The sequence below is a fragment of the Haliaeetus leucocephalus genome, unplaced genomic scaffold (genome assembly GCF_000737465.1).
Source record: "Haliaeetus leucocephalus isolate CR32 unplaced genomic scaffold, Haliaeetus_leucocephalus-4.0 Scaffold992, whole genome shotgun sequence".
NCBI classification, from domain to species: domain Eukaryota; kingdom Metazoa; phylum Chordata; class Aves; order Accipitriformes; family Accipitridae; genus Haliaeetus; species Haliaeetus leucocephalus.
The window spans coordinates 2,547,339-2,568,063 of NW_010973428.1; the positions used below are offsets into that span (position 1 = coordinate 2,547,339).

A 20,725-nucleotide genomic window follows, 5' to 3' on the forward strand; every position below is an offset into this window, starting at 1 on the left:
ACTCCTAGTAAAATGTGTCAAAATGCGTAATGAAAACAGATAAAATACTGTAATGTTTTTTCACTCTCTGTTGCCCCATGCACTTAAACATTTGATATTATTGTCTTGTTTAAGAAAAAATGAAAGATGCTATTTGTTAATATATTAAAATACAGTTATTTGCATGATGGTGTTTGTTTGGGTTTTGGTCCTCTTGCCTTATACTGTTTATTTCTAGATGCCGTTTTCTCAGTGCATTACAGCAGATTTTGAATCTTAGTTGCTGTGTTTACTGTCAGTGCTGCTGAGTCAGCTTTACTCATCCAAAATACTTTGCAAACCTCCAGCTGAAGCCACCTGGTGTTGCTACATGAGTCCTGACTGTGAAATTTTGTATAACTACTTGCTCATTTTGAATTTTCCTTGGCTCTCATGCTTTGTTTCTTGTTTTAATTCTCTTTACTGACTTGAAACTTACTGAGGATCTTGTTTTGTGTTTGGGATGAGAAACGAAGTGGTGGTTGCTTTAGGATGCTATTTAAAGCCTGCTTTTTATGCTGTTCTGCTGATAGTGAAAAACAACACTTTGCTCAGGAGCGTGGTGGCTATGGGAAGTTTCCCTACTTTATAGTTTGAATGTGTGAAAGAATGTGGGCTATTATCAGGGGAAACTCATGGTTTTTTTCGAGCCAGCATGGTGCTGCAAGTGGGATAAGTACTAGTTTGCTCCCTGTTAATGAAAAGGGGCATGCATGTGAAATCCTGAAAGTAGATATAAATATAGAAGAAGGGGGGGGGGGGTTGGTTTGTTTTACTTTTTAAGTAAAGCAATGACAGTGCTATAGCAATGAATGGCTGCCTCTGGAGTGCTGCCCTTCTGAAGTTCTTCATCAGCAATGTAAGAAATTTTTACTTCCCTTCCTGTGCAACAGGACACTGGGCAATGCAAGGCTTGTGGCCTTGGTTGATTCACTTTGGCTTAGGTTTGTTTGGGCTGAAAGCTGATATCCTGCACTCTTCGTCCAATGCAAACTTGGTGAGTTTGCTCTTTAGGGGAGGAGTGTGTACCTGTAACTAGTTGCTCTACGCTCACTTTTGACTGCTGCCAAGAGGAAAGACGTTCTTGCGGGAGGAGAGTTAGGCAGGGCAGGATTGTGTAAGGAGTGAAAATGTGGTGAGAAAGGAAGGCCTTTTTGTAGAGACTTACCCTGGCATAAAGATGGCATGAACACGGAAATGACAGCGATACTGCGAATGTGCTATGTGACTTGTTTGTATGTGTTGTGGACGTTGTATTGAAATAGGTAAAATTGTTTTCAGTCTTTATACTTGTACACCCATGGATATATTTTATAAAGTGGCTTTTCCTTTTATACTATGTATTCTGACAGATCCTGGATTTCCCTGCCACAGGGTATGTTCAGATACTGGTTGGATTTGAAGTAACTCTGTAACTTCATGGCCCATTAAACCACCTGAAGCTATGAAAGCCATATTAATGATTAAAGAGACTCATTTAAAAGGGCATACTCCCAACTACTGCATGTCCAATTCAAACTTGAGCATGGCTATTTTGCCGTGACAAGATGCAGATTTATGAAGACTGGCATGTTCAGATTGCAAGGAAATTGCTGGTGTTAAGTAGAAATCACCTCATATAAGAAAGTCTAGTTTCAACTGTGCCTTGAAAATGTAAAGAGACTGATTCCAGTCTTACTGACATTTTTGCATTTACCAAGTCATTTGGGTTGTTTAAAATTCCTTTTCTGTGAACTAGATTGATTCAGCTGCTTAGTAGGATAGAGAGGGTTTCGAGGCTGGGTAAATGTAATCTGACTTACATTGCAGAAAACAAAACGGTAACTGAGGAATTTTGTATGGAATTGCAAAGTTCACTCCAAGAATTTTACTTGTCCTTCCACGTTATTTATATTCTAGTTGCCCTTTATGTAAACACATAAATAAAAAGTAAGCAGCTGAGCCTCTATAAACTAGTTTGGTATACGAATATCCTAAAATTGCAATTGCATAATGTACTCAATCGCTGAACTTGATTTAAATCAACTCAATAGAGTTTTACAAAGGATCTAGAAAGAGAGCAATGTCTTTCCCTTCTCTCATCAGAGAATAGGTAGATGAGCAAAACACAGTAAGTATCTCAAGTCCACTGTGAGGTACCTGTATCTGCTTCGGGCACCTGTTCAGTGAGATAGAAGTTCTTGCTCTAGTTCACAGTATGCTAACTTGTGTTTGTGCTCTTCAGTTGAACTGTGCTATAACAAAACGCATTTTATTTGCACGTATTTTTTGAAATGAAGGCACAAGCACATTTAAAGTGGATTGAGTCTTAAGGTCAATAAATGTACTCAGCCAAGCCTCAGTGCTCACTGTAGAAGTCTTTGCCTTGGCAGAGCCATTTGCACTACAACTCACAAGCTTATGGTGGTTGTGTAGTAAAGATATTTTGCTAAAATTAAAGAGTATAAAAATTGTTAGATAAGTAGTCTATTTTACCAAGCTTTAACCAATAGAGAAGTTTGCATTCAAACAAACATTGATACAGAGCTGTTCAGTGTATTTTTATATTAAGCCATGTGATGTTTTTACTTATTGTATGTTTTTTTCCATTGTTCTGTACAGTCTAATTTCAGGAGTCAATTTAGCTGTGTAGCCCACCAATTAATGCATCTAGTTGTATGGATAGTTAATGTATGCTCTTCAAACTCTGTAAAATTGCATTTTCTATCCTTTTTTCATTAACACTTACCAGTTCGTAGGTATTAATGGATATATTTTCAGAACACCTTTCTGCAACGCAAGAGTACTATCTTCTGTGTTTACGACCACTGTAAATAATGGTAAATATCAAAAGTAGCTACTAATTTTGAATGCCTAATCTGAGATTTTGGTTAGATTAACCAGAGGATTTGACTTCTCTGTAATATCTTCTTATAAACCAGACCTCTTGTTGAGTCTTATGACAGAGCTCAGAGGGCTCATCTCTCCTGCAAACTCGAGCAAACCATGTAAAATATCTACTTAGTTTTCAGATGGAGCCTGATCAGCATAGAGAAGGGACTTCAAGAAGATGATGCCTGTGTCAGCAAGGACTGGGCTTAATGATCTAAGGAAGTCTCTTAATCTGGCACACAGTGATTACCTGTAAAATTATGCTTTAAATGATTCTGATTAGTTACAGGGGAACTCTTGGCTAAAAGTATAGTTTGAATTCAGGTCCACAGGATAACTTACTGCTCCATTAACCATACATTATTTGTTACACGTAGGTAAAAGGGGAGTGAACAAAGATTTTGCAATCAACCCTAGTTTTGACTTTTCCAAATTTTAAGTAGTTTTAATCTGTATCGATTTACATGGGACTTCTAGGTCTTTCATACAGACCTCTGACACTTCAGCTGATAATTATATAGCATAGTGGCTGGATACTCGCACTTGCAACTCTAGGAGCTTTCTAGAACACTTGATAGGCATGTTGAGAGATTCAGGAGTCTGTGTCCCGCTTTAGGCCCTGCAAGTACAGTTTTTTCTGCCCTGTTTTCTTTACTTTCTTTGCTCCTACTTTCTGACCCTGTTCACCCCCCTCCCCCCTCCCTTACTGTTACACCCTCTTAAGTTGGAAAGCGTGCCTGCCCGGCAAATCTGGAGTTTTGATCGCCTTGTCTATTTCTTCCCCAATTCTGTCTTTGTCACTTAGTTGCTTATCCAGCAAGACCCAGTTTTTCTTGTTAAAGCCTCAGATCTGCTCTGTCTGTCCTTCCTTTCCCCTTCTCCCACTCTCCATCTCTTCACTTTCCCAGCCCTTACAGGATTTCATGCTTGTGGGGTCGGTCCTATTTTTGCATCTCTAAGCAGTCCTAGCCTTGCCTTCTCTTTATCTCCTTGCATGACTCAGTCTTTGCTGGCTTTCGTGTTCCCATTTTCCAAGGTGGTACTTTTCCAATTTTGCTTTCAGATTGCTTACTCTCCTCTTCTGCTATTCCTGAACTTGGCAGGTAGGACCCAGAGTCAGTGCAAGAAACACGATGCCCTAACTCTTAATTTAGACCCATGGAGTCAGATCTGTCACAGCCTGTCGGAGCTTAGTGCTGTCACTCTAGAGGAAGTTCATAGATCCAGCACGGGCAAACTAAGGCTCGCTCTTTCCCCCAGTGAATGGTGTCCTCGTTACATTTGGGAAGTTTTCCCACAGGGATGGCAAAACCACTTTATTGCTAGGAAGGTTGTGCTCTGCTAAAAGAACATAAAACCCCAGAGAAGTTTGTGGTATTCAGTGAAAATGACACTGGATTTCCCTGCTCCCCTAGTCATAAGACTTGGGTATGGAAGGCTGTTGAACAGAGCCAGGTGGGGACATTGTTCCAAGGCATCAGGAATTGCATTCAAAGCCTGTACATGCCTGAGAGCTGTGCCTCCCTTCCCTTTTTGTCATGTACTGCCATCTCTTTCCAATCCAAGCTCTCAATTTCATTCTTCTTATATGCAGAAGCCTTGTACAGTCTTAATTCTGCATTTGCAGTGTTCTTGTTGCATGTATTTCCACGATCCTGATCCTCCAGGTCCTGTGCTGGTGCCCTGACATCTGCACTGGCCAGCAGCTGCAGCACTGGCAGGGTTTGGAGCTAGGACCTGCCGGCGTGGGTAAACCCAGACCTCCCATGCTTTTACAGCATCTTAAGTTTTCCCCTGCTATGTGGTCTTCCAAAATGCGTTTCAGTTTAGGGTTAAAAAGCAAAGAAGAGGCTGAGGCGCAGCTTGGGAGCAGACTGCATCCTCCAGGCTGAGGTCTAGGTTAGCCTGTGAGAAGGCGAATGCTCGGTGCTGGGGCTCCTGTGCCTTTCCTCTTCTGGGCTTTGCCAGGTCCCCTCCCCTGGAAGGACACCAAATAAAGTAAAGATGAGAGAAGACGGGGCAGTAGGCAAACTGGTGTGCTGTACATGGAGTGCTTTGCGATGTGATGGCTTTATATGCATCTTAAAATGAAAATGGTCCTCCCTCATCATACCAGGCATTAATTTCTTTGCTAACTGCAAAGTCTTATCTAACTTTCTGGGTGGTATGCTGCATAGATCTTTTCCACCATTTTTGCTCCTTAATTTTCTCCTTTCCTCTAAGGGTTGTTTTACCATAATAGTAAATGTCAGACCCCATACTCCTGAAGACATTTTGCTGCTCTACTGCTGACTCTTAGCAAACGTGATAAATCTTTTTAAAGACAAAAGCATACCTAGTCAAGATAATTCATTTTACATGACCCAAGATACCTGAGGCCAAAGACATTTCAGAAGGGATTTTTGGGGGGAAGGAGATTTATGGAGTTTAATGTATTAGTCATGCAAGAAGAGAGTTCAAAAAGATTGATTAGGCAATTTTATCTGTCCAAGGAGACATCACCTAAGATGGTCTGTACTCCTTTTTCCAGTTTAGTTTTTGTGGTGCAAGCAAGGAAATACTTGACTGCTGGTAAAATATTCTCCAGTCTATTTGTTCCTGCTGTATTCTACCACTGAATTAAACTGTAAAATGTAACTTCACTCAAAGATAGTCAAAGCTTATGAAAAATTTGGCCTTAACCTGAGGAACAACGTGCATGGAAAAGAATTAGTGTTTGTATGAACTGGTCTTAAATTCAATTTTTAGTCTACTTTTTTTTTCTTAACTGGATTACTTAGTCCCTCCTTCTGAGAAGAGGTCAAATGGGATGTGAATTAATCAAGGTGCAGGAAAATAAATCTTTTCTTCTCTAATAGGTTATGAGATATGGTAAGGATGACTAAATTTACAGCATCAAAGCGATAATACACAGCAGTTCATGATCTCTCCCAGATTTAGCTACAGCATGAGAATTGCCAGTTTTCTGCCTTCCTCTCAAGTGCTAAAGTTTTCTGCTCTAAGAACAGGGTGCAGGCAGCATTTCCCTTACTGGGCTTCAAAGCTTGGTATAGTAATACAAACTGTAATTACTGATGATTTTGGTTAATGCTCTGGGCTTTGGGATAGAGTTTGACTCTGATTCATGGTGTCAGTTATCATCCCAGTTGTTGGAGTGTTTGAGTATTTGTGTTTGTGTGACCTTCTCAGGCACTAGAGCTGAACCTGGTAGAGCCACTGAAGCAAATCTGTCCCTTTACCTGTTAATCGCTAATGAGAACAATAGTCAACCTGGTCAGCAGGAATTTTTTTTTTAAGGAATCAAGTTACAATCTGAAGTTAGTTGGCTTTAAAAAAAAAAAAAAATAAAAGATAACATTCCAGTCTTACAGGAGAAATAACTGACAGTGATAAGAAATATGGTCCCAACTGCCCCTGCTGGTAATGATACATAATGAGGCTTAATTGCAAGCTGAGGTTAGTACTGTTACATTAAACGTATTATAATAACGTAAGCTTATGTAAATGCATTAATAGATGTATTGGGGAGAAAAAAAGACCCACAGAGAGTTGCTGATGCCTTGTGTTTGTTTTGCTGCCTTGCTATGTCTAGTATTTGCTTTTATATGTTTTCCCTCATTCTATCATGTTGTCAGTCAAGTATTTCAGGTGTTCTGTGGATTGAGCTATCTTTAGCTTTTCAGCTTTGCTGCTCCTTAAACTCATGTTGGTCATCTAGTAGAAACAAACTTTCCAGCATATCTCACTGATGAGTCTTACTTTTTTTTTCCCCTGTTAGTCTGGAGTTTTAAATAGCTATTTAGTTGTTTGTAATTATTTTTAAGCTCCAGTAGCGATATTCAGTTTGGCCTATAAGGTATTTTCCTCCTGTGATTGTAACTTTTTATTTATTTATTTTTTTACTTGGTATTTGAATTCATAGTTTTGGTACTAGTGTTGTGTAGAGATGCCACAACTACTCTGACATTCAGGATAGAGTAGAGTATACTCAACTAAAATACATCTGTCACAGTTTAGCTAGTATTTATGTATGCTGTCGTATAACTCCCACATGTCATTGGAAAGAGAATGGAAAAAAAGTATCACGTTTTAATAAAAATACTTCTGTAAACAATTACTATGGTCTTAAATTAGATATTGGCAAGATTATTGGTTGACACAGTTGTTTACTTTTTGCAATGACCTTTTCGCTTTCTGAATTGTTTCCCACATCGAGTTCCCATGTACTGGCCTCATGATGTAGCAGCACTTGACATGTTTCTTACTCTGTATTGGTCATGATAAAGTGTAGTTCTTACTCCTTGTGTTTGTAATAGAGTTTAAACTAAGTAGGTGGTTACCATGAGTTCCCTAGGAATGTACTTGAACATTATGCATGGTTCATGTTCTGGTTAAAGTGCCCAACCTGTTCAATATTTCCCCTTTCTCAAGAAAAAGGAGAAAGGGCTCTTTGCATCTCTACTGCTGTTTTGACCTATTTACTGAGCATCTTACTAGAGGTTAAATGTAGTCATCTGTTGGTTAAAAATAATTAACAAAGACAACTCTGACCTTCATATAAGTGACACTGAAAGATTAGAAGAATCTGATGGAAAAATCAAGATGTACTGCTTCCAATCTATTATACTTTCAGGGTGTTCTGGTGCTTCTGAGGTGGCAGATGATCTAAATGGCAACTAGGGCTTTTCCCAGCACTGCTCTGAGCGGCCAGAACTTGTCTGCTGCGTTCCCTTGGTGGGTGGTGAAGGTCATACGTATGCTTTTACAATCTGTGTTACTTCCCTGGTGACAGCCAGTGTATGTTACTGTGAAACTGAGAGGACCTTTCATCCTGGTTTTGATGTCGTCACTAGGAGGTCTGAATCGGTATCACTGAGGAGGATGTGAAGTAGAGGTGGCTTATCTCTTACTCTCGAATATCTCTGGCATTCATTTATTGGAAAAGAGTTAGGTCTAATAATGTACCTTCAATAATTATTGATTTAAAGAACATGTAAATTCTCTGCTGCCAGTAACTATGATGACATAAGAGAAAACGGCATGTTTCTAGTTAAACTAGATGGACATTAAGACTTCTTTAATGGTTAACTTTGCAAATAACTTCATGTTCACAAACAATACACAAAGAGCATAAATAGCTGTGATAAAATGACAAATAATAGCTTGTGTTAAAAAAAAAAAAGGAGGCTTTGTCTTACCAAGAATTTGTGACTCCCTTTAATTCTCTGTAACTTGGCTCAATTTGATACAGTTCCCCATTAGTAATAAAGGGACAGTTAAGAATGTTCTACTGTAAAATATATTCAAGGAAGATTGCTGCCTTGTAACTGTGTGTGGCTTCAGTAGAACAAACTGTAAATGTTGATGGCTGGTCTTTCTACTGTCGGTAGCATTGGATGACTCTTAAAAAATCTGGTCTGGATTTTGTTTATAGCTTCCTCTATTTCCTGGGAACGCTTTCTGGCATAGAGAAGGAATGATTTCTGCCCAGTCATATTGGATGACCCTTCTCTGCAAGTAATCCTAGATGCACACAAGGAAGTGCGAGTCACCCTCTTAAACCTGATCCAGGTGGAAGGGCTGGAAGACGGCCAGTGGGCATGTGAGAAGGGTGCTGCTGCCACTGCCAGGAGGAGATCACTGTGAGTGGGCTCTCCTTCCCAAATGGTGCCGGTGTCTCGCTGGAACATGCAAAGCCGATGCCTGTAGTGACTGGTCTTACCACGTATGGCTAGCCTCTGGTCTCCAGCTCAAAGATCATTCAGAAACCGCTGCTGCTGCCCCATGAGAGTGTTTTCTGCTGTGGATAACAAGCGAAAGTTCTTCTTTGTCTCTTCCCTCCCCTACTCGTGTTAGCGCAAAGGCTGGCACCAAAATGTCTGTTGGAATAAATGTAATGTGATGGATTGGATCTGGTTCTGATCCTTGTGCATGAGCCCTGTGGTAGATAACAATTGTGTCACCATGTCAAGTTTATAGGAGCACAAGCAGGCCTAGCCCCAGTTTATGTACTGTCTCCAGCTTTTATTTCTCTACTTTCCTTTCTCTTGCTCTGCCTTCCTTTCCCTTTCTCTTCCCTCTTCGTCTTTCCCTTATGCCTGCCCCTGTTGAAGTGAATCAGCTCCTTTCCTGCTGTCAGTGCCAGTTTAAAGCATTGGGGAACCAACATGGCCTCTTTCTAAGTTAAGTCTGTTAATTATGTTCTTTTGTCTGTTTTATCAAGCCCTTGTCTCTGCTACAGCAACTCTTGTGTGTGCAGCTCTGCTGGCAAAGCCCTCTTGGACAGGCTGAGGGAAAGAGATTTTTGCTAGTGCTTTTTTTTTTTTTTTTTTTTTTTTTTTTTTTTTGTCACGGCAAACATAGGCAAAGCAGAGAAAAACTACCTTCTGTTAACTGATAAAAGTGTTCAGTGAGGGGGATGTGAATGTTTCACACCCTGAACCGGCACAGTTCTGGTACATGGTGTGTCCCTGCCTGTCCTTTATACTATCTTTGTAGTATAAACTGGACCCTATTTTGTCTTTGAGAAAGGACCCATTATCTGCCTTGTGTTTGTACAGTGCTTAGCACAATGTAGGCTGCTCCTTAAGTACTTACCAACACAACCGTGACTAGCCATTTGCCCTTGCTGAAGGGCTAAGTATGGTTTGTCACTGTCACTCTTACAAGGCAACTACTTAAATTTCTTGATCCATTATGTCCAGTGATGGACTGCTTCTCCTTACGGGATGCTGGCATCAGCTGAACTCCTTTCTACTTCTTTAGTCTTTAAGTGTGTAGAAAGTGAGTAAAATGTTGTCGGTTCCAAAAAGGAGAAATTTAGATTGGCTTAGCATACTGTGTCCCAGGCAGGACTCTACAGAGACGCAGACAGACGTATGCTTTTTATATACTGCCGATACATATATTTATTTGTGTGTGTGTACATCTGTGGGTACAGACTCTTTGTTTCAGAAGGCCAGATTGCTCTCTGGAGGTTAGGAGTGAGTGGTATGTGTGTGGGCAGGGATGGCGGGGAAAGCAATCTGCAGCACCCCATGCCTTTACCCTGTAGGGTGGGAGAGGACTTCTGCCCTTCCCCAGAGCCCTAGCTCTTGCTGCAGCGTGCCAGTCTGCCCCAGCACAGAGCTGGTCCCAGGGCTGCCTGCTCCAGCCTGCTGCGGCTCAGGGCGCTGCTGTCTCCGTGGGCCCATTAGGTGCCTGGTGGTGGGTCGGAGTCGGGGCTCGGAGTGCTCCTGGCCCTGCTGGAGCTTGGTTTGGATTAGGCTCCCTGACTAGAAGCACAGGCCCAGCCTTAGTGGTCACGAATCGTGGTTCCCAGATTGCCTCTGCGCTGCTGCAGCAGCCTCCCCCGGTAGGCTCAGTGGTGGGTCCTACAGGTAAAGAGATGGGGCTCTATATCTCTTTTCTCACAAGGAGATGGTGGTGATGGCAGCAGCCTGGCCAGGCTCTGAGCTGGCCCGTGCCTGGTGCAGGAGGGCATGCATAACCGTTCTGCCAGCATTGCCCCAGAGCTTTTCCTTGCCTTGGGAAATGGATGTATGGGACCATCCCTTGGGCTGCCATTGTATAAAATTCTTTTCCAGCTCCTTTCTAAGCTTAATAAACTTTTAGTCATACAGCTGTCAGAAGCTGGGATACGTAGCTGTTCTGTCTGGAAAAGGAAAGCAGAAGACTTCTTGAAGCACAGCAGGTTGCTATCTAACTGCATCCCAGGAAAGCTGGGCAGCATCCAGCTGCACTGTGCACAGGAGGACAGAGCAGTGATGTTCCTGCTTGCAGACCATGTGGCTCAGATAGCAGATCCCTCATGGAAACGTGTGTCCAGGTATGAGGAAAACGCATGGGTGGGAAGAGGCAGTGTGAGCAGAGCAGAGTGCAGCACATGCACAGTCTCAGCTCCCATTGCAACAGCAGTGCTGTGGGCTGGCTCTGTGCCCTGATGGGGTAACTGGGGCTGCCTGGGTGGCCGCTGCCACCGGGTGCCTGCATGTCCCTCGGGTGGGTGTGGGAAGCTGGAGGAGCAGGTTTCCAGCCTTCCTGACGGGTGTGCTGCGGTGGAGGTGGTGATGGGCTTGGCAGGGTGGGTGCTGCAGCCCTTTCTTAGCCAACTTCAGTCACCCTGCACTTGTAGAAGCCTTCCTGTGAACTGACTTCCTTCCCATAGAGAGCATTTTGTTAGACTTTGCTAAATGCAGAGGCTTTGCATGTTTCTGTGTCTCCGTTTTGAGGATAGTGGATACTTTAATAAACCGGGAAGGAGTAGCTTAGACTGCAGAAATAATTTAATACTCTTCTGCTGACTCTTTAAACTGACAGCAGGACGTGGTTCTCTGATGGCCAGTGAAATGGAAAAAACATTCTCCTGAGAAAGCAAATCTGAATTATTTCCACCATCACAGCAGGCTGTATTGCGTAGGGCTGGAACGTACCATGACCTGTCGAAATGAATGACTGAAAGCAGGAAGTCATTCAGCTTGTTTTCTTGCATGTGAGGGGATGGGAAAAGAAGAAAGAAGGCCATATGCTCTTGTCGTGGTTAGAGCCCAGCCGGCAACAAAGCACCACAAGGCTGCTTGTTTACTCCTACTCCCTGCCCCAGTGGGATGAGGAGGAGAAAATACAACTAAAAGCTCGTGGGTCAAGACAAAGGCAGGGAGGGATCACCTATCAATTATGGTTACAGGCAAAAAACCAGACTCAACTTGGGGAAAAAACAAAATCAATTTAATTTGTTACCAGTCAAATCAAAACAGGATAATGAGAAATAAACCCAAATCTTAAAAGCACCTTCCCCCCTGCCCCCCCTTTCCCGGCTCAACTCCTCTCCTGGTTTTCTCCACCTCCTTCCTCAGCAGCACAGGGGGATGGAGAATGGGGGTTGGGGTCAGTTCATCACATGTTGTCTCTGCTGCTCCTTCCTGCATTGTTTTAATTATGTAATTATAATTAATTATATACTTATAAAGGTCTTACTTGTATAAGGCTTTTGGCACTCTCTCCCACAACATCCTTGTCACTAAATTGGAGAGATAGGAGTTTCATGAATGGGCTTTTAGATGGATAAGGAATTGGCTGGATGGCTGGATCCAGAGAGTTGCAGGCAACTGCTCAATGTCCAAATGAGATCAATAACAAGTGGTGTCCCTCCAGGGTCCATATGGTGACCTGTAGTGTTCAATATCTTCATCAATGACATGCAGTGGGTTTGAGTGTACCCTCGGCAAGTTTGCAGATGACACCGTGCTGAGCGGTGCAGTTGATTTGCAAGAGGGAAGGGATGCTATCCAGAAAGACCTTGACAGGCTTGAGGAGTGGGCCCATGTGAATGTCATGAAGTTCAGCAAGGCCAAGTGCAAGGTCCTGCACCCGCGTCAGTGCAACCCCCAATATCAGTACAGACTGGGGGATGAAGGGATTGAGAGCAGCCCTGCCGAGAACAACTTGGGGGTACTGGTGGATGAAAAATTGGACATGAGCTAACCATGTGCGCTCACAGCCCAGAAAGCCAACCGTACCCTGGGCTGCAGAAAAAGAATCATGGCCAGCAGGTCGAGGGAGGTGATTCTTCCCCTCTACTCTGCTCTTGTGAGACCCCACGCTTCAATGGCTAACAGCTATTTGCTTTCATGACGAGTGTTTGAGTTGTATTGCATCCAGTGAGACCTCTGTTAGTTCCTTCTGTCTGCTCTTCTGGACACATGGACAATTTCCTCGTGCCCTTACCAACCTACTTTTAGTATCTTCTGTGTGGTGATGCAAACCAAATTTAAACCAAATTTTTCTGCCATCTGGGGTAATTGCACTGTGGATCATCTCCTCACATTATACACCATAAACTGTACAAGAAGCTTCCCTGCATCTGTTGTTAGGTATTCCTGTTCTCCTGCTCCAGTATGCTTTAAAGGTTTGGTTAACTTGCTATGCAGCAGCGAAGCATCTGAATCACCTGTGATAAGTGCATGCACTAGGAGTAAAGTCTTGTCCCTTGCTCTGCTGGAAAGGGTGTAGTTGAGCTTGGGAAGTGACAATATGTAATGGCAGAAAGTTATCAAATGCTGGTATTTCACAAATACTCCTATCTGGTATTGGTCTGACAGCTCTGTACCTTTCTACACCCTTTACCTAAGTATGTGTCAACATGTGTATATACACATTTTTAAGCATGACTTGCGAAAGTAATTGGAGCATAAATTTGTCACAAAAATTCATTGCAAAACTAATTTCATATCGGACACTGGGGCTAGCATTCGTGTAGTTTAAGAAGTGACCTTAGTTACATGATCATTCTTGCCACTGTTTAGCTGGTTGATACTATGAGTTACATTTAGGTATGTTTCTGTACAGGAGATTAAAATATGGCTCTGCAGCTATTCAACTCTGATTTCTTGTGAATAGTTTTAGTAGTATCAAATCTAATTAAAGTGGACACTTAAGAAAAACCCTTATGAATTTTGGAGAGCAACAGATATTTGCCAGAAAATGGGGTTCAGTGGGAAGTTCAGCTCGCTCTCTGATTTGTGAGCCAGTATTTGGCAATGACAAGCAGCTGTCAGGGCAGGAGGAGGTAAGTGAAGGTAGAGGAGATCTATGTCAGCTAATTCATATCATGTAAGATGGGCCTTTGACAGCTTTCTTTCTGAAGAGCAATGTTATAAAGTCAAGGTGATAGAAAAAGGCAGTATTAGAGTTTTATGTACTTTTTAGAAAATACTTTTCTTCTCAAATTGGCACTTCAAAGAGACACTGAAAGCAGTAGCTTAATTGATCTCCTGGCAGTCAGCAGATGAATATTACAAAGCAAATGCAGTTACTTAGCCGCTGGCTGCCAGTGTCTTCTCCCCCTGCCCTGGAACACTTTCCTATGTTAACTTTCTTAGGGTTGGAGAAGAAATAAGAGTAAAAGGGAGTGTGAAAGTTTAATCGTTCTTCTGTCATGTACCACTGTTCTTGTACAGAGTCTCGCCACCCCCAAAGGAAATGAATATTAGAAATGTATGATTTAGAATAGCTCTTAATTTCACATTTTACTTCTTTTTCCAGGGCAGAGAAAATGATTAATTTGTTTCAATATATGTTGCACCTTTTGATCTACTACCTGTCTAGAAGAGTGGCAGCCCCTTATACAGGGCTCAATTCCAAGTCCTTTTTGGGTTTTTCTTTTTTTTAAATCTGAGAGAATTTGACTCAATAGCTTCTTTCTGAAAAGCCCCAGTTTCTTCTTTCTTTAGATGGAGCTGGACCAAAGCATTCTTTCTCAAATGACTCCTCAAATTTGCCAAGTTTTGTTCTTTGCCGTCTTTGCATGTTAACACAACTACCCTAACGTGAACCAGGATGTGCTTATTCAGTTTCTCGGTACTAGGCTGCTGATGCACAGAGTCATAGAGGTGGGGAGAAGGAAAATGCTGAAGAAGGGAAGGATGCCTTCCTGATAGCTGTCACAGTGCCCTAGCTTCTATTTACTACGTTTAGTACTAAATAAGAATCAAGTGAAAGATAAAAAGGAAAAAGTGCCTTTTTCAGGGAGGTTTTACTTAAACACTATCTTTATTACTGCTTCGTTTTTTCTGCAGAGTGGGAAGCCCCCAGTTAAGGACATGTTCACGGATCTGAAAGATGGAAGGAAGCTTTTGGACCTTTTGGAGGGTCTGACAGGGAAACCTCTGGTAAGAGAAATGTGTGTAAGTCATATTGCCATTTATTAAAAAAAACCCAAGTAAACAAAACGCACAAAACCCAAACTGTGGCATGTGATTCTTTTAGTTTAGTTTATTTAAAAATCTATTTTGCTTGTAATACATACTTGCTCTCTACAGTTCTAGTGAAATTCCCATGAACTCTACTCATGGGATATAGGGTCAGGCTGAAGTTAGCTGTGTAACCTTTTCTTGAGGGTTAAACACATTGTTTAGCAAAGTATGTAAAGCCAGGGGTGTTACTTGCATAATGTATATTGTTAATAGAGATCTTTTAAAGGTCTGCTTCTGGATGATCTGGAAGAACAGCCTTTAGCTGGATACCTGTGGACTTTTTCAAATAAGCTCATGAAAGATCCTTTAAAAAAGAAAAAAAGTCGGGAGAAAAATGATAACAGCTAGTAGGCAATACAAAAATCTGCATCTCCATTGAAAAATTCTTTATGACCTACTAATAGGAGAGGGCTAAAAACTACTCGAGTCTTGTTTGGAAGAGCGTGTGTGGAGCTGAAAATTCTTCTCCTGCTAACATCAATGCCTCTTCAAAAAGATGCCTGAGGCATGGTGAAACCTGTGCTATCCCTGGGGATTAGATTATTGATTTCACTATTTATAATAAATCTCAGAGTTGTTTATTTACATTCTGGGGAACCTTCAGCCATTTGTAATTTCACCTTGCAAGCTTGCTTTGTTTTTTAAACAGATGCATTTTACTAGTACTTCTAATGAGTTGTGGTCTGATTTGAAGTATATTGAAGACAATGTAAGGTTTTTTTTTTTTGGTTTCTAATTTTGTTGATTACTGTATTCCAAGTTCAGCTCCATGCTCTTGCAGTATGATCATGTTCTGCCCCAGGAGTTAAATTACAGTGATTAAAAGCAAATGGACTGGCAGGTATTGTAAAGAGTTGCAGTGGGTTTTTTCCTTTTTTTTTCTTTTTTTTTTTCCCCCCTTCCCTTCCTCCGATATTAAAAGGAAGGGAAAGTCAGGAAGCGTAACTTCTTCCCAGTATGTGAAGACTTAGCAGGCTTTTAGTGCCAGAAAAACAAATTGCTGCTTGTTCCCTCTTGGGAGCCAAAAAATTTCAACTACTCTGGCAAACGTTCAAAACCCTCAGATTTTCCCCGGGAACTCCCACTTTGCTGTTGTATTGCCAGTTTATAATTCTGCAGATGCTGGGAATAAAAATTCTGGACTTGCTGAAGATGAACTGAAATGTATGTTGAATCCAAGGCTTGTCATGTGCTTCAAATTCAGGAATACTATTCTGACCAGTTTTCATTTTGATGTTTATTTTTAAATTGTTGTGGATGAGCTGGTTTGGTTTTTGTTTCTATTTAAAAAAAAATAGGAGAAAATTTAAGGCATTTTCTGTTTGCTCTATCATTTATTTTGTTTGATCTGTCAAGTTAATTCTGGTGCGAACAGATTGTAACTTTTTCTTTTCAGCCTAAAGAACGAGGTTCCACACGAGTACATGCCTTAAATAATGTGAACCGAGTACTGCAGGTCTTGCATCAGAACAACGTAAGCATGTTTTTCCACAACTTTTTGATAACTCTTTAATTTATTCCTGTGTGTAAATGAGTTCAAAATGCAGAGAATAAAGATTTTTGGTACCCAAAATGAGAATTCAGCGAGATGGGTAAACTGTTCTCAGTTTTCCATATCTGATGTAGAATTTCAGTGTCTGGCAATTTTGTGAAATCTTAAAATGCTAACTTAATAATGGTATTAACTAAACTGTGTTTTGCTGAGAAGTGTTCAGCTCCAAAAACAAAGCTGATTTGAAACTCTGCTATGCATAGCTCATGAACCTGGCAGGACAAAGAACTAATTTCCAGTGAAGATGCGTAACTTATGCAAAAATCGGTAAGGGTATAACAGGTTTTGTGTGTCTGTTTTTTCATGTCCTGCTCTCAAAATCCACGAGGATCTTTCTGTTGACATCTGTCAGTTCTGCCAGATATGTACTGACTGTTCCTAATTTGGAGCTTTGGTAACTCATCAGAAGAACAAACAAACAAACCCCAATCCTTCTTTAAGAAAAATGAGAATAATTATTGGTTTTATTTTTTGCTGCCTGGAAGCAAGTAGTGCTGTAGTAAAGTGATTTTATTTTCCCCCTGAAGAATAATTCCTGATAAGAGTACTCTCTATAGTTAGAATTTCTATTTGTGAGTATCAGGGCACTAAACTTAAGAACGTTCTGGTAATAAAATACATCTAATGGAAAAAGGCACTGACATTTATGTAAACTGCTGACTGAAGAGTGATACAAACATGCTGTATAATACTGCAATTTCCCCCCTGTGTTGGTGGACTAGTGTCATATTTCTAGGAAGTAGCCAAAGTTAGTGGTGAGTTGTTTGGGTTTTTTTTTCTTCTTTGAGGTACTGTAAATTTGATTAATTTTTTTCTAAGGATAAGTAATGACTCCTTCCAGCTTGAAATTTATTTATTTTATGAAGATAATAAATGAATAATATTGAATTACAATAATTAGTTCTTCGTTAAGCTGGCAGGATCTGGGTTTCTAGAAGTAAACAGGTGGTGTTAGTTAGCTGAAGGTTGTTAAGGTCACGTACATGATTTATACCTACTGCTTAACTTCATTAGAAAGTGTGCGTGTGTTAAGATGAAGGGAGAAGGCATCCACTGAGAAGCAGTTGTGTTCTGTTGCTGAGAGCTTGTGGGCTATACAATATTCATAACTTTTGAAATAATTTATAAAAGCGTTTAAATATGTACTGTAAAGATCAGACAAGCCTAAGGTGTAGATCTTCAAGTGATCCTGTGAACCTCGTCCATCTGATGAGCAGTATGATTGTGTAATGAATTTCCACTTTTTTGATTTGTGGACCAAGTTTTTAAAAATAATTAAAAAAATAATCCTCTGGAAATCATTCCATATAGCCAGTATCAGTCTACTGTCAGGAGTACTGGCTATCTACTGTCAGCTTTCTTTTATTGATTATCTTTGCTTTAGTCTTAGTAGTCCACCTAACATCCTAGTGGATTGCTGACAGCATCCTGCAAAACATTGGTTTAGTTCAGAATCATTAAAATACAAAAATGAGCATATGGAGTATTTTCTTTTATGTATGGTGTAGATAGCAAGAGGAATGCGTTATTATTACTATTATTAATTATTATTGTTGTTATAGACACGCGATTAAAAAATGTGAAGTGTTTTTTTGTTACTCATTCTCAGGAGTGCTTCTCTTCTATTATAGGTGAAAAAAATCTCTTGCAATGTAATTGTTTTATTTTTGTGCCCTTGACCTTTAGTCTTTCTTTTTGCTCCTTGTGTTCTAGCGTGCTTTCCACTGAGCTGTTTAATGATCCACACCGGTGATTCTTTTGGCCTGTTTTTGCCTGTTTAATTTTACAGTTATCTTAAAGTATATGCCTGGTATTCGCAAAGAGTATTGCAGTAAGATTCTGTTCCAGCTGCTGTAAAAACTGGGAGAGGACAATCCACAAATCCACAAGCTTCCTTAGTACTTTGAAGTGTAATTTGTGGTTCCATGTTAATCTTGCAACACGGTTTTGATTTGATTCTCCTGAGAGACCTATGGGGAATCGAAAATTGTCAAGATGGTATCTGAAAGCAATGAGGTTACAAGTACATTTTGCAGGACTGAAGCTATTCGTGATTGTGTGTTAAGAGGGAAAATATTCCTGGAATACCATTATATTCTTAGATTTCAGCAATATCCTCTAAAACAAAATTAAACTTCATTTGTTTTTGCCTATTCTGTCATTGTTACATCCACTGAGAGCCAGAGCGTGGGCTCAGTTACTGTCCTGTGATTGTCCATATTGTTTAATCGCTAGTCAGCTCCTTGGTACAGGTTTTGTCTCTGTGACCAGTTGTGATCACAAGCAATGCCCACATACAGTTCTTGGGGTTAATGCAAGCTGGGAGGTGTTTCTGGTAAGCACTGTGGACAACACTACTTTGTTTTGGAGCAGGTGTGAGAAAGGGAGGAAAAAGCTTCACTGTTGAGGTGAAATGCACTGTGCCACATGCCCCTGGGGCTGGAGGATGCTCCTGGCTCAGGTTATTTAGAAGAATGAAGCCCCACCATCTGCCCTGTGTGGGAGTGCGTTGCATTGTCTGCTTCGTGTACATACACCCAGGGAGGCATCTGCCTCACCTGCCATAGGCAGCTTTCCTCACCCACTTTCCATAGGCGTGGTGGTGACTAATGCAGTGTGCTGCTGTTTGAACCACTTTTTGGAGGGACCCCAGTTAGTGCTGCTTTCCCTGCGTTGACTGAGTGGAGACTTGATGCCCCAATTCAGTTTAGCACTGAGTGAGTATCTGATAGAGTGCTCTAAGCTTCGCTTCTCCCGAGGGCTGAATACTTGATGCAGGAGAGGGTAACATCTCCTGCCCTCTCGCTTACTCGAGTAATCTCCCCCTCTGTCTTTCCATGTTTCTGTCTTTCTAATGATCTCAATTAGAGTGTCACCGAGTCTATCTGGGCTCCTAGGCATATAGGAAACATGAAAATTTTATTTTTCCCTTGAGCTTTCAGTCGTCTTGTATAAACTTGTCCCATTTGGATGCTAGTTCATGCGAAGGACAAACCTATTCTTAATTACTTAAGTTTGTTTTTTTTTTTAATATCAGATCCTTCATGTTTGCATTTCTATTGGTCAGTTTTGACTGCTGGTATGCATCTATATATTAGAGGATAGGATAAAACTCTCCCAGTGGAGTATCTTCTTTGGTGCCATTTTTTGTCATGTTTAAGCAGTTGTCATGACAAATTCAGATAGACAGCAATCTGTCATCTCCAGTTCTCTCATTCTAACTACTTTTTATTTCAGAGCACTTGATAATATGTGACTGGACAGTCAGGAATATGGGGTGGGGTTGCAACTTGAAGCTCTGACAACAGTGTTTAATATAGAGTTGATCTGACCTCTCTAGGTGGAGTTGGTGAATATTGGAGGAACTGACATCGTTGATGGAAATCACAAGCTGACACTGGGGCTGCTGTGGAGCATTATCTTGCACTGGCAGGTGAGAGGCTGCTGTGAGATCTCTTTCTTTCCAGGAATCGTGTGCATCAATCTGCTGGGATTCTCACAAACCTTCCTGGGGTTTTGGTGGCAGAAAATACTGCTTCTATTTTGGGCTGGTAAACAAAGGCAGGCCAGTGTTTGGCTTTTGACCTCTGTCTATTGGCTGCCTCCCATGACACATATTCTTGTGTGTGCTCAGTTGTACTCAGCCTCTTAGTTCAGTTCCTGGTGCTGTTAATTGCAGAGAGGTTTTTCAGCCTGAAGCACTGCATTTATGTTCCTTCCTCAAGACTTCTACGCACTTCTCTTTGCAGGTAGTTTTTTACTAACTCAGTTGCTGGTTTGGGCTTGCATCTATATGCTGCTGTGTAAGTTTGTTTCTCAGTCTCATAGATTGAATTGTTCCTGGTTTAGCCAGCTACCTGAGAGTATCACTGAATTTGCTTAGAAGGACTTTGGTGGATGCTTACGCATAGTACCCAAACAACAAACTACTTGTGTTGGCTGAGCAGATATCTTCTTCTTGCAGAAAACCTCTGCAAGCTGTATTTTTGGCGTTTGCTTACTGGCGGAACCCCAGCACAAGACAGTGAGAAACTTTATAACCCACGCTTAGTGTAGGCGGGACTGAGAGGGAGGAGGATTGTAACATAAGAGTGATGTGTCACTAATAAGTGACATGGAGCATTACTGGTTCTTGTAATTAGTAGAGTGCAAAGATGGCCTTGAAGACTCCTATTCACAAATTTCGTGCAAGGAGTTAGAGCTTGATTCATAGCTTTTAATGGGAAAGGCCCTTTCCCAATTTGTGAAATAGTTTGGTTCAAAGGTTTTGTAAGCAGGAAAAGTGGAGAACGTGTCTAAGGTGTAGTTGCTGCTGTCTTGCAGGTGAAGGATGTCATGAAGAACATCATGTCAGATTTGCAGCAGACCAACAGTGAGAAGATCCTGCTCAGCTGGGTTCGGCAGTCCACGAGACCTTACAGTCAGGTCAATGTTCTGAACTTCACCACGAGCTGGGCAGATGGACTCGCCTTTAATGCTGTCATCCACAGACACAAGTAAGTAGCAAATGTTAGCTTATCTTAGACCTAAT

The 20,725-nt window shown here is 41.2% G+C and overlaps 1 protein-coding gene across 3 annotated transcripts in view; it reads left to right on the plus strand.

Annotated features, from left to right (window-relative positions):
• Window positions 1–20,725, plus strand: part of UTRN (utrophin) — a 387,621-nt gene that overhangs the window by 59,236 nt on the left and 307,660 nt on the right. For all 3 annotated transcript variants that reach the window (XM_010584498.1, XM_010584499.1, XM_010584501.1), the window contains exons 3-6: window positions 14,466–14,558; window positions 16,039–16,116; window positions 19,535–19,627; window positions 20,518–20,690. In XM_010584498.1, coding sequence (XP_010582800.1) covers window positions 14,466–14,558; window positions 16,039–16,116; window positions 19,535–19,627; window positions 20,518–20,690 — 437 coding nt within the window. The remainder of the gene's footprint in view (window positions 1–14,465; window positions 14,559–16,038; window positions 16,117–19,534; window positions 19,628–20,517; window positions 20,691–20,725) is intronic.